This window comes from Mangifera indica, chromosome 5 (genome assembly GCF_011075055.1).
Source record: "Mangifera indica cultivar Alphonso chromosome 5, CATAS_Mindica_2.1, whole genome shotgun sequence".
NCBI lineage: Eukaryota > Viridiplantae > Streptophyta > Magnoliopsida > Sapindales > Anacardiaceae > Mangifera > Mangifera indica.
Window position 1 is genome coordinate 19,603,883 of NC_058141.1, and position 13,785 is coordinate 19,617,667.

Sequence of the window (13,785 nt, forward strand, 5' to 3'; positions counted from 1 at the left end):
CAAGCCATGGCTTACTCATTAAGTTTCTCTTTACTGCAATCATCTTACAATCAGCACCAAACTACTAGATACAGGAAAGGCCAAATGACTGTTTCCCACCCACCCAGGGTTTGGTGTAAACTTAATTTTTTATCATTAACTATTAAAAATTCAAATATCTACCCGTTTGTTAAATTTTGTTGCCATTGTTTTAGGTAAAATATCATTTAGTAAAAATATTTGAAAAAGTTATAAATTCATCACATTCCCCCCCTAAGTTTAAAAACTAACAATTTTTTCTCATCTTTCTCTCACCCAAAGTTTGAAAAATAACTATTTCCCGCCTAGGGTTTGTATTTTCTCCTTTGCCCTTCTCCGATGATCGAAGCCGACTAACCCCCACCATCCCATCTCCCATATGAGGACAAATCGTTAGCTAATAGGAGGTCAGTTGACGATTCATTGGCTCGGATGAAAAGTTTAAGCTTTCATCTGACTAGTTTGTCCATCCCACAAATCCTCGTCGACGAATCGTCGGTTAACCTCCTGTTGGCTAACGATTCATCCTCATTCAGGAGATAGGAGGGTGGAGGTTGGTCAGCTTCGGTCTCCAAAGAAGTAACAAAAGAGAAAATACAACCCTTAGGAGAGAAATAGTCTTTTTTCAAATTTTGGGTAAGAGAAAGTGAAAAAAAATTGTTAGTTTTTAAATTAAAGAAAAATCTGATGAATTTATACTTTTTTTAAATATTTATATTAAATATGAGTTTATATATAACGATAATAATAAAATTTAATAAATAGATAAATATTTAAATTTTTGATAATTAATCAGTAAAAAATTAAGTTTACATGAAACCTCTCGTTGGCTAAAAGAGAAAGAGAGGGAAGTGGGTAAAAGCGATGTAACAATCAAGAGACCCACACGCACATGCCCTTTCACTCTCAATAGAGTTGTAATCCCAGGGGTACCCCACTATTCCCATCTCTCCCTTAACATCGAAAGTTGGAGCAATTGAATTTATTCAACCTAAAATAACAATTTGAATAATAAATCTATTAACAATATATAAAAATTAAAAATTTAATTTATTTAATATCATAGTTATACTACGAATTATTAGATTCGAAATTTCATTTACCCTGAAAAGGCCACCCAATTCATGTAAGTATTCCCTGTGTTAAGAGTCAAGTGGAAAAGACCAAATGTAAGAAGGTTCATTGCAGCTACGCTATTAGCTATTGCCGTTGCATTAATGGCATTCTCGTTTTCCAGCACATCGCCTCCCTGTTTACGCTAACGCTCACCTTTTTCTTTTCAACAGAGAAATTTAAGACTATTGAAAAAACGCCCTTATGTAATCTTCAAACAGCTTTCATGGCCGAAAAGAAGAGAACGGTTACTCACCAATATGGCACTTGGGTGGTGCCTTTTTCTTTAATTGGGTCCCAACTTACAATTTCGGGATGCCCGCGAAGAGTGACTGCATTGAATTGCACTGATTAAAAACAAAATTCAATAATCAAACCCTAAGATGGGCTGCAGTGACTTTTGTTTATTCGATTATAAGTAAATTTAAACCAAATTAAACTTGATAAAGACGACTCAAACTTAGTTTGAATTTTTAATAATTAATTCAAATTCAAATTCACACTTAAACTCATTTAAACTAACGTAAAATATCACCAAAACCCTGAAGGCTTCCAGAAAGATAAACAATGCTAGTTGGGGGAGCATGATGTGAAGCCCAACTTTGGTACCTTGGATCCCGTGACGTGAGGCTCCTCCCCATCCTCAAGCAGTGATTTTTTTTATTTGTCAAATGAGGTAAAAGTAAAACACAGAATTACAGCGATTAGAATATAAAAATTGTCCATATTTCATTAAATGATTAACACGTGAAAACAGAGGGGGGGCCAAGCCACCTCTTTCAACTGTTTGAACACGAGCGTGGAGGTTGAGTTTTGTTGCCTGCTAAGCATGAGGCAACGTTCACAGGGTCAGCACATATCACATTTCCTCCTCCTATTCACAGATACTGACCCTTGCCTCCACAGCCACAATAAATATAATCTAATTGTTGACTAAATTAGATTCATGACTATCTATCTTTTGGTTTATCAAAACCAACAAAACTTCAATTGGCTGGTTGTTTATAAAATTTCCATATCAATTCAACTTAACCCCAAAAAAAAAAAAAAAATCTTTAGATTTCCAATCATCAAGACTCTTATTTCTCTTTCTTTTACCCCTCATTTCTTTCTTGGTTCTCTTGTCGGCCCCCACCAACCCCCTTTCTCCGGCAACCCACCCAACACACACAACCCCTCAATCCATCCTCTATCCTATACCACCATCTTTGCAATTGATAGATATGTAGTATACTAACATCAAACTGCAGAGTCTTTCCATTTTTATACTTTCACCAACCAACACATTTAACCCTATTGTTTCTTAATAAACCAAAACAATTGTGAAGCAAACTACATCGTTTGATGTAATGGAGATCACATATTTGCTTCAATTAAGAATAAAAATGACAAAGAACGAATAATACCTATTATTAGATACACTAAAACTTCTGTCAGTGGGATGTTGAAGGTGGCTTCCAAAAGTTTTTGGTTGCAACGAGAATTTTCTCTCGCCCATTTGATTCTGGTTCTTTCTCATGTATGGCAGTTGTCCACTGTACGGCATGAGCTACACGGCTTACTTTGTCAATGACTTCAGGAGAATCTCGAATAATCACTGTTCCCTCTGGCCGCAACATTCTATCCATCTCAACCATTAGATCTACTATGCTACACCTGCAAGTAGATTTATAAATGATGATGTTGATTAGCACATAATATCATAAGCAGACTAAGCATGTATCCAAGGCCAGAACAAAATGAAAAGTAAACATCACGGTAGGATAAAAGAGAAAAAATGCCTGCTTTTATATGGGTGCAGGTCAGCAACCATACAAAATAAGGTGCAAATGAGATTAATTGTAGAACTGGAGTCAAATTTAGCAAACACAGAGAACAATATATGAGCAATATTTTTTATCAATATTAACCAACATTCATGAGATAAAAAAAGAATGCATGAGTATGGTTGCACTTGACTCATTTACAGGCAATTGACTGCAGCATGCAAACTCAAAACATATATAACATGTGTTAAGAAAACAAAGAAACATAGTGTTAAAGACCAAGATTACAGATCAAATATACCTGTTCTTCCTTGACCCTGGACTCCTTATAAGTGATTCAATACCAGCCACATGAATTAGATCATAAGTTCGGGGATATGTTGAAAAAGGCTCACACCTATCAACATTAATCAGAAATAGTGTATGATAAGTAAAAATTTCCAATAAACTATTGTCTAACCAATTAAAGACTAACAGAATTTAAACCATACCATGGATAAAGAAAGGGGCAGTGAACAAGAAAGCATGCAACTAGAAATGGAATTTGAGCAAAATAATAAATTATATGTTCAGTTGAAAACCATGAAATATTTAACTCGTAAAAAACAATTTCATATGGGTAATATCAGCTGCAAATTATCCTAAATTTACAAGTCATTAGATATTCAATAACTAAGAGTTGTCCGCTGCAAGGTAAAAGAATTCAAGTGAATTACAAATTGGAGAAAATATTTTGTGACAAGTATATTAGCATGATAGAAGCCTTGACCAAAAGTGCAAAACTCTGGAAAACCTAAGCAAACAACAGGCATAGCAAGTGCCAGGGGAGGCATAAATTGGCTCTAGAAACAGATCTCTGTACTACAAATACTCACTAAATAGAACTCACCAATCATGATAGACCCCAATAAGGCCTCTGTCATAAATTACACTGAGGGTTGATGGTTTGTGAGCAGGAACAACATTCATCACCCAGACAGGATCAGAATCAATTGCTGCTGCAAAACCTCCAAAAAATGCATTCATGTCCATAACATTGCGTATGGCTGGAGTTCCCAGCTTCACTTTCAGAGATTTCTTATAGTAAGAAACTCTTCTTCTCCATCGCCTTGTGTCAGCCTCAAATATATCATACCCATTTTTCATTACCAAGGCCCTTGAAGGAGTTCTTGTTAGCCGCTCTGGCCACTGTGGGATTGTACCAACCGAATACTCTCCTTTCACAGAAGAAATCCTACTGACACATTTCTTTAACTTGAAATACCTGCAAATCATCAAGCTTAGGTTTAGACTCCTGGCTTGACATATATACCATGAAGCTAAATCACTTGCACAATTCAAAATCAGAATGGAAAGAAAGAGAGAGAACAATTCTGTTAAAGTCTTAGTTTCTATATATCTTATAAAATTCTAAAGAAACTAAGAATGTATTCTGAGAACAAATACCATGCATAACTTGGGTCATCTGATTCATCACACAATTCAAGTCCAAACTCATTCTGGTTGGGTAGACATGAATCTCCGATGGGTTTCTTCCAGATGGCAGTGTTTACATCAACAGCAATCAATTCATAACACAAGGCACTTGCCACTGCCTGGAGGTCTGTCCACTCCTTCTCTTGTTTAGGCCACCGTACTGGGGGGCCAGAGATGACTAGGTACCCAGCAGGCCTAAGTAATCGATCAACCTCAATGAAATAAGTTGCATCTACAAAGCAAGAATTCTACATAAAAGGGAGCACAATACAGGAAACAAAGAAGAAATACAAACTAACAAATCAAAGAACTCACTATAGGCAGTAAATGGAATCAAACATCTAGAGCAATGCACAAAATCAAATGAGAAGGCAGGAAACGGAAGTCTGCGAGTGCCGAGCATGGCAACAAATGCTGGTATCCCTCTTTCTAATGCAAACTGTATCTGTGCTTTGTGCGAATCTCTAGGGGCAAAGGAGAGAGTTAATATATCTTCCGCCAACATAGATCCCCCAAAGCTAGCAACCTGCAAATGTATTAAACTTTCAAGATCTTCAGATCATTAAAAAAACGAAGCACTAAAAAGAAAAAATGAACACAATTTCATACCCCACATCCCATATCAAGGGCAGTCCTCAGAGTTCCCCCATTTATAGGAATGTGCTGTTTTAGTTTATCAATGTACTTGTCAGCACCATCGGTGAACATGGTGCCGCCACCAGGGAAAATGAAATAAGGGCCACTCTCTTTCATCCAACCTTGGTGACCTTTCCTGTCTGCAATTTTATTGTATGGCATGTTGGCATGCCATATCTGCACATTATACAATGAAACTTTTCAGGAACCCTACTTAGTAACTAGCCATAGTACTAAGATGTAACTCTTTTATTGATCCAGCAACCATCGAATCATCATAAAAGATAAATTAAAATCAAAAGCATAAATCTCTGAACCTTGCCCAAGCTCTCAGGCCAGCGAACAGGAATTTTATAGCCATCAGGCGGAGGAATCAAACAAAGCGGGGTTTCATCAGGTAAAGGGCAGTGCCTTTCCCGATAGAAATTCATTTCTCTACTGAGTTGGCTGTTGCGCCTCGGATCCTCGCAAGGCATGTAGTCTACAGAGTCAGCAGGGCAGGAATCGATAGGTTTGTGATGGTGACCCGCTTCAATTAAAGCCACCAGTCGGTGCCGCTGACGTGGATCGGAAGTGGAAAGAAGCAAGGCTTGTCTGCCCGACGCGGCAAGAGAATCACCAAGAGGGGTGAAGACTAAAAGGAAGAACAAGAGGACTAACCCAAAGAAAGTAGCTGTGACTATGTCCAGGAGTTTCCATTCGCGAGCGTTACGTTTAGACGCAGGTAAATTAAGGTGACCCATTTGGATGTGATCTGAATGATTTTAAATGCACATTTGAATGCCCACAAATACAGAAGCAAAGTTTTGTTGATTTGTTTGTGTTTGAATGGAAAGTAAGTTAAGCTGCAACACACACAGTCGCAAAGAATGATAGTGTTGCAGGGGTGATAGTGATGAGGATGACGGTGAGGGAGTGATTGCAACTTTTGTAAGGTTTAACGCGGAAAAAAAATGACTAGATTTAGAAGTTAACTAATAAAAAAATATTATTTAAAAAAAAAAAGATTTTCTTGGTGGGTTACAGCCACAGGACAAGTGTCATAGGTCATGTCTTCTAAATCCGATTTCAATTGATTTTTCAAAATTTAGGTTGGCTTTTAATTGATTCGATCTTTTTTCCCATCATGGGCGATTGCATCTTGTCTCGATTTTTTGTTTTCGATGATCGTGCATGTCTTATTACCCTCTTTTTCGTAATAATCATTTTTTTTAATATTTATTAATAATAGGCCAAATAACTATTTTCCATCCAAAGTATATGGTTTTGTCAAGTTTTTCTCTAATAATTTTAAAAATTTCGTTTACTCATGCATAGGCTATTAAAATTAATGAAACTCTAACCCCTAAAAAAATTATCTTATTTTTTCCCCTAAAATTTTAAAAACTAACAATTTTCTCCTAACCCAAGTTTTAAAATACAACATTTTCCCCCTTAATTTTTCAAAGTTAGTTTTCTGACGTTGTTTCTTCCTCTACGACGACCTTTAGGCGACATTTTATCCTCTCTGACACGCCTCCTTCTGGCGGTGTCTTAGACACAATCATCGACAAAGACAAGCCATCTTTCTTCAGAGAGAAAGACATCGACGAATACCTCGTCTTCATTGACGATCGTGCCCAGGACAACCATCAGAAAGAGGTCGCGTCAGAGAGAAAGAAACGGTGTTGGAAAACTAACTCCAAAAAATTGAAAACCCTAAGGGGGGAAATGTTGTTTTTTAAAACTTAGGTTGTAAGAAATTGTTAGTTTTTAGGGTTTAGAAAGAAAAATTAAATTAAATTTAAGTTTATTTTTAATAATATATAAAAAATAACGATTTTACCCTTGAAACTATTAATTTTAATCAATCACGGATAGATAAATAGGATTTTCAAAATTAACAGGAGGAAACTTAAGAAAACAGCATACCTTTGGGTGGGAAATAGTCTTTTGGCCTTAATAATAACTCTCTTTTATTGTGGAAGATTTATTTGTTTTCTTAACAACCATTGAAAATTTTAAAGTGAATTAACAATTTAATATTTTATAAGAATCTAAAATAATAAATTTTAAAATTGATAATATAATATTAAATTTAAAACAAATTTTAATAATAATTTTATGATTTTAATAAAAAATAAAATATTTATTTATTAAAAAAAATCAAATAGAATTCATATGTATAAGAAATTAAAATTTAAAATTTTCAAATTTAAAAAGAAAGATTATCATTTTATCAAACCTTCTGTGAGAGAGGCAGCATTTGGCCTATTTATTCTTAATGGTCTTATTGTGCAAAGCTGATTTTATTTTCTTATTAAATGAACTCCACAATGCAATAAAAATATTAGAATAAATAAAAGAAAAAAACAGAAACAAAATTTAATAGTATACATTTGACAATGACAAATAAAGAGTACCAAACCTCTCCTATTTTAAAGAGTAATACTATATGTATCCATTTTTTATACATAATTCATGTACGCAGTGATGTGTCATCATGTAATTAGGTGATTTTAAAACATGTATCATCATATAATAAAGAAACATCCAATCATATGATAAAGAAACATCTAATTATATGATGACACCTCATCTGTGTATATAAATTATGTTTCAAAAATGGGTATATATAGTTTTATTGTATTTTAAATGTCTCGATGTCTCGTTTTTAGATACGGGGAGGACAATCAATCCTATCGGATAATTTCTCCAACTTTGGGATTATAGGTTCCGTGGCCAAATGACTAATTTCTATCCAAGCTTTGTTGAAACTAATTGATTGTTTTTTTATGTTTAAAAACTTTATTTTCGTACATTTTTTAAAGTCAAATATTATTCTTAAGGGTGAAATGGTATTTTGATTACTTTGTACAATATATAATTGAGTTATTATCGCTTATATCTTAGTTAGTCTAAATAAATTATATTTTTACATTAATTATCATATATTTTTCACCCTTTCGATCATTTTTTTTTTTTTTTAGCTGTTAAAAAACAACCGAAAAGAAGTCAAAGAAGTTGAAATCGAAGATGAAGATAGGTAAGACAATGATGAAATCAAAGAGAGAGAAGTTGCTGGCCAGAAGAAAGTCGATGGTGACAAATTTGAGCAAGATGCCAAGGGGAGAAGTTGCAACACAAATCTAGATGAGAAGTTGGAAGGTAAAAAGTTGCTTACTATCAAGAAACTACAAGTAATAGTGATTTGGTAGTGTGTGTCGCGATAGTGGTGGTGGTGGCAATTTGATAAAAGTGTTATGGTGACAGTTTAGTGTAGAGGTGGTGGCGTAGTAATTTAATTCCAACATTGACATAGATAATTTTTTATTAATTATTAATGGTAGAAAAAACAATAGTTTTCAAGGGACAAATTGTTAATAGAATTCTTAAGGACAATAATTTTCACCAAATTTATCATAAAATTTAGCAAATTTGATTAATAGAATTGGATGAAATTGGATAAGGAGGGAATAAAGGATATTTTCATACTTAAAACGGGGAAGGCAAACTGAGGGAAGAGAACAGTCCCACAACAAAGTTATTAAAAAAAAAAAAAATAGTGCACTTTCTACTGTTGACCTTATCTATTACCAAACTGATACGAACTGACCTGTGTACTATTACCAAACTAAGTCAGGGAGTAATGTCGAGCCACATAAAACCTATCTGAAATAAATTAACAGCTGAATAAATGATAAATTTAAGGTCTTTATAAACTTTACACCCCAATCGTATTGAGTCCGGTTGGACTGAGAGTCCAACATAATGCTCTACTCTCTGCTATGTGTACTATAGACAGATTAAATCCACAAGTGGGACACAAAAACAAAGTCTCCAGTATAGTTTTCAATTTTAGTTCAACACACTCGACAGCAGGCCATCACAAATCACAATAGCAGGCATGGTATTGCGGCAGCAAAATCCCCTAGCAGATGGAAAGTAACAACTAAAAGAAAGAGCGAAGAATCACAACTTCTAGAATCATTCTGAGTATATACAAGAAAGCAACTGTCAAATGTTTGTAACTGTTGACGTGAATCCTAAAATCCTCAAAATTCAGTCCTCCATGGGTAACCAATCTTCTTTTAAAATGTCTGAGAACCTTGCTTCCATGCTAGTAGAACCAAAAAAGGAAGATGAATCCAATGATGGACAACCTTCGCCAATTGCCCAGCAGAATTAGAGATTCAAAGTTTCCTAGAAGCCCTAAGATTGTATTCAAACTTCAGAAGATTTGCCCTCAGCAACATTGCCTTAGTATCTTGATCAAATTCATTGCCAGTCTGCAAAACCCGTTGGAAAGTTGCATATCTTTGATCTGCATGTCTTGCATACAGAATCTTGTTGTGTGAATCAATGCGAGCCTGCAGAGATGTGATAGGCTTCATCAAGAAAAATAATACCAAACATTGAAACTCAAATTCTCCCAGAAGAACTTGATTCTAAGCTAGTATTAACAAAAATTTGAGATTTATTTCCTTAACATTGAGATTCATTGATATCAGAACAAAGTTCTGTATATCCACAACATATTGAAATTCTAAGAGAATTGCAAGAGTTGTTTGTCTCACTATGATCCCCTGTAAGATAGCAAAATCACAACAGCAGCACTAATGTCTGTTGGGTTACCCAAATTGTTCCACTACCGACTACTGCCATAGATAATTAACAAAAGTGTGTAACTTAGTTTACCGAACTCTCATCAGGGAATGTTCATGATAATCAGATAGAAACATCTAAACAAGAAAGAAACATAGAAGACAACAACAATCATACCTGTATTTGGTTGTCAGTAATCAAGGTTTCAAGTTCTTTCTCTAGCCCCGCAACACTTGTTTTGAAAGCGTTTGCCATCATTTGCAAATCAACAGACACAAATGGATGTGTATATTGGATAAGGGCTTTATTACGGATTTGATCATATAATGTCTCAACATGGTCATGCAAATGGATATCAAGAAACAGGTTTGCTTTAAGATTTCCAAGGTAATCCAGACATGACGCATAACGGCTGCAATAAGAGAATAAAATATAAAAACTAGAACAAGGCAGAGGAAGGAGATATCCTACACAAAAAACACAATTTACATAAAAGGCCCACCAACAGCCAATCAGGACAAATACTCATGTAAGTATATTGAAAGTTTAGAAAATGCTCCAAGCAGCCAGAAAAAGTCGAACTAAACGCAGATGCAAAATAGTAAAAAAGGGAAACAAGAAGTTATGCTTTAAATTAACAGAGATGATGAATAAAAGAGTTCCAAAGGGCATTTATGTGCAGATAAGTAAAATTTGAACAGTGTGGAAGCGGAAAGTAGAAGAGAGAAAATGAAAAATAAAAGTAAACTGCTGTGTATCAAGCTTGAGGCACTACTACAGAATTCACTAATTACCCACCTATGAACTGCAACTTCATTAGACTAACTTTTCTCTTTTAATAATCATAGATATAGTTAGCTTGCAGCAATATGTCCTAAGATCAAATCAACAAAGAGATTACATTTTACCTTGAGTAGAAATCATTAATAAGCTCCCTAACTTCAGGAACCAACTCCAAAAAATTTCGGAAGCTCACATTGTCTATAACTTTGCTCTGCCAAATAAAATTACTGAGTTAATATAAAATCTCTAAAATACAAACTAATGGATCTCAGATAAACACAAACATTAGAGGATGAAAAAAAGAATGCATGCCTTAAGCTCAGACCGATCAAAACTTGCAAGAGCACAAAGTCCCCCATATGTGGCAACATCTTGAGAAGCAATCACCTCATTGTAGCTACTTCCCAGATCAGGACCAACTTCTAAGAACTGCAAACATATGAAATACAAGTAAATATACTTTTCTTAAAGACAAAAATATAAATCATCTCAACATCCCTCATACAATTTCTCCACCTAAAAACAATTCCAAATGAAACCAAAAAAGCCCAAACTAATTTCATCTAAGTTACAGTCCAACTGAAATTCAGTCAAATAATTCTTCAAGTTTACACAAGTTAAGCTCACAAACTAGACTGGCAAAGGATCAGTAACATTCAGAGATAAGACAGAAAGGGATGTTAGTATATGAATTGGCATACCTTACGAGCAGCAAGCTTGTACTTCTTAGCCTCCAAGTGAGACAATCCTGCAGCACAACGTAGTTTTGCAAAAGTAACAGGTTCAAGAGCCTCCGGTGTTTGCTCCGCTTTGCTAACATAGCTTGTTACATGAGTAAATTGACCCATCTCAATGCTTACCAAAATAGCACTCATACACATATGAATAATATGCTTCGACGTAGTGCAATAATCACGAGTACGAACATAACTTTTAAAAGCATCCCCAAGTGCACCATGGGCATAGTAAAAATCTCCAAAATCGTTGTATCCCATTCTTATGCTTTCTTTGATTAAATTTGTCTGCATTGACAGTGTCTCAGAGTAAAATGAACAGATGCATGAAAATACATACATACATATATATATAAATTTCGTAGCTTTTTTATTGATTTATTATACAGTTATAACATTAAAAAATAAAAAATCTCATACCCTATAAGCATTGAGTTCGTTCTCAAGCTTCTCCTTTCGCTGTTCAGCTCTGCGGTCCACCGAATCACACCAGGCCACGTCCATGGTATAATTAGGGCCCAGTCTTCCATCAATTTTCTGCACAACCTCCCTAAAGAGCTGTGTGTTCTCGCCTCTCTTAATCTCATCGTAGGCCATTCGTAGCGCCTCGAGCTGCATCGAAATGTTGTCGCAGTGTTCGGCAATAAACATAAGACGGGTGATCTTAGTCCTCCCCTGGTAAAGGCTGGCGTAGGCTTCGATGTCCAGCTGCTCGCCGCTTATGACCGGCCTGTTACGTGCCGATTCCTCACCCCCGTTAGAATAGATCTCCTCCATTATCGTATTGGATTGTTCGTCTTCAGCTTCCATTGCGTTAGGAGGGAAATTTCAGGGTTAGGGTTTGGTTGACAGAGAATTTCTTTCCAATTCTCTTCTTCACGGTGGTGATAGTGGGGGTTTTGGTGCAGTCCCGAGGAGAGAGGAAGATGGATCCGCACGTGCTTTGTAACATTTTAGCCTTATACCCATCAATACCTGAAAAACGACCCGTTTAGTTAACGGATTACTCAGTTCATTCACCCATACAACTTTAAGCCCAAGCCCAAGACAAAACCCAACAGGTAAATCTCTACATACTGCTTCAGATAATTGTAATTACATTTTCTTAATTTTTAATTTCATTTTTCATTAATTTATGACCCGTTAAATTGTATTTTATATCCGGCAATACATATCACATATGATATCATATAAATTAAAAAATAATATATATTTTTAAGTGTATTAAAAATTGATATAATACAATAAATATATTATACAATAAAATAAATATTACCACACTGATCAATACTTTTTTTTTTTAAATAGTGATGATATGATAAAAGTAAATTTGAGAAAATTTAAAACTTTTTATTTTTTTTTTAAATTTATATCTTATGATATAATTTACGATACAATACAAAAAATTAGATCTTTAATACATGATACGATATACAATTCGAATATTAACTTTTTTCTATCAACTTTCCTTCTTGGTTTCCAACTAAACAAACAACCTAAAAACATAGAATTAGGAGTGGATTTGATTCAAATTCAAATTAATATTCAATTCAGATTGAACCCTTTCTCTGATAATTGTTCTTTTGACAATTCAAATAATTAATTCTAAAAGATGGTTGGAAGAACAATAGTCTGTCAGTACATGCAATTAGAGGTGAAGTATGCTTATATGCTGGACACTAGTATGACAGAAAGTATGTAAAATTATATGATTTGCCATTAATGTCAATTCCTTATTCTTTTGGGCTTGACATTACAAAAGACATTACCATAACCTAAAGCATCTGTTATTCTCCTCACAAAAGCTGCTTCTAATATTTTAGCCGTGTGCATTTTTAAATTCGACTCCGTGCTCCCTTCACTCAATGAACCTTGACCTGACGGCATCAGTACCTGTGTCTTGGGAGGTGTTAGTGGAGAAAACTCTGACTTCAAGGAGGTGGTGATGTTGAACGCAAAGCCTCGCGCCATGGATATCGTGGGGCTGTTGTTGGCTGCCCAGATAGCAAAACAACTGAGTAACAATAAGTAGCAAAGCCGCAACCAGGCAAGCAGCCACCGCCAACATGTTTTCGTCGTTCTTTCAGTAGAAGTTTCAAGTTTAGTGATATGTAGATAAGAGATAGCAGGAGCAGCTACCTTCTGTTACATATACACATGCCTTCCTGATACTGTACTGACTCCTTTCAGACTTTCATTAATATGGTTTCACATTTGTCAATAACCTTGTTAGATTATAGTTAAGCGTTAGCACACATTAAGAGCATTCAATAAGGTAAACGAATGAATAATTTACAATGTTGATTGAGAAAGACGGCACCGGAAGGACCAATAAAATTTGCTGCAGTACTCGACTTGTCAGCGGATTGAGAAGTAGTATTCATTGCTCGACAAAGCTCAAGTATGGATCAGCTCATGATTGACTTATGCTCTATCAAATTAAGCTATCGTTTTTGTTACCTTCCTTTCCTTTCACTTAAAAGACGATTTAATCGTTCACTCTTGGAGATAAATGAAGCTTGAATCTTCATATGATCTCCATAAAATTTCATATATCGCAAAAATATTATTGTATTCAATTTTTTCTACATAAGTAGGGTTGGATTTAAGGGTGTTCGGCTTTTAAAGTTAATGAACTTACCAAATCGATTAAAACGATGTCATTTTAATTAATA

At 35.0% G+C, this 13,785-nt stretch overlaps 2 protein-coding genes across 2 annotated transcripts; both read right to left on the reverse strand.

Moving 5' to 3' along the window:
• Positions 1 to 2,362: 2,362 nt before the first annotated feature.
• LOC123217337 (probable pectin methyltransferase QUA3) lies at positions 2,363 to 5,954 on the reverse strand. The gene is made up of 7 exons (XM_044638315.1): positions 5,327 to 5,954; positions 4,983 to 5,186; positions 4,689 to 4,899; positions 4,344 to 4,605; positions 3,787 to 4,161; positions 3,199 to 3,294; positions 2,363 to 2,787 (listed from the first exon to the last, which is right to left on the reverse strand). The coding sequence occupies exons 1-7, from the start codon at positions 5,750 to 5,752 to the stop codon at positions 2,565 to 2,567; spliced, it is 1,797 nt and encodes a 598-aa protein (XP_044494250.1). The 5' UTR covers positions 5,753 to 5,954; the 3' UTR covers positions 2,363 to 2,564.
• Positions 5,955 to 8,661: 2,707 nt separating this feature from the next.
• On the reverse strand, positions 8,662 to 12,062 carry LOC123217601 (COP9 signalosome complex subunit 1-like). Its single transcript, XM_044638693.1, has 6 exons — positions 11,531 to 12,062; positions 11,078 to 11,398; positions 10,689 to 10,805; positions 10,502 to 10,587; positions 9,771 to 10,005; positions 8,662 to 9,358 (listed from the first exon to the last, which is right to left on the reverse strand). Exons 1-6 carry the CDS (start codon positions 11,918 to 11,920, stop codon positions 9,182 to 9,184), a joined length of 1,326 nt encoding a protein of 441 aa, XP_044494628.1. The 5' UTR covers positions 11,921 to 12,062; the 3' UTR covers positions 8,662 to 9,181.
• Between the last annotated feature and the right edge of the window lie 1,723 nt (positions 12,063 to 13,785).

Coding starts and splice junctions, on each gene's coding strand:
- LOC123217337 (XM_044638315.1), bottom strand. CDS start 5,752: ATGGGTCACCTTAATTTACCTGCGTCTAAACGTAACGCTCGCGAATGG. Junction 5,187..5,326: donor GGCCTGAGAGCTTGGGCAAG/GTTCAGAGATTT, acceptor TATAATGTGCAG/ATATGGCATGCCAACATGCC. Junction 4,606..4,688: donor GATTCCATTTACTGCCTATA/GTGAGTTCTTTG, acceptor CTTGCTTTGTAG/ATGCAACTTATTTCATTGAG.
- LOC123217601 (XM_044638693.1), bottom strand. CDS start 11,920: ATGGAAGCTGAAGACGAACAATCCAATACGATAATGGAGGAGATCTAT. Junction 11,399..11,530: donor ACGAACTCAATGCTTATAGG/GTATGAGATTTT, acceptor CTGTCAATGCAG/ACAAATTTAATCAAAGAAAG. Junction 10,006..10,501: donor ATTAATGATTTCTACTCAAG/GTAAAATGTAAT, acceptor CTCTTATTGCAG/CCGTTATGCGTCATGTCTGG.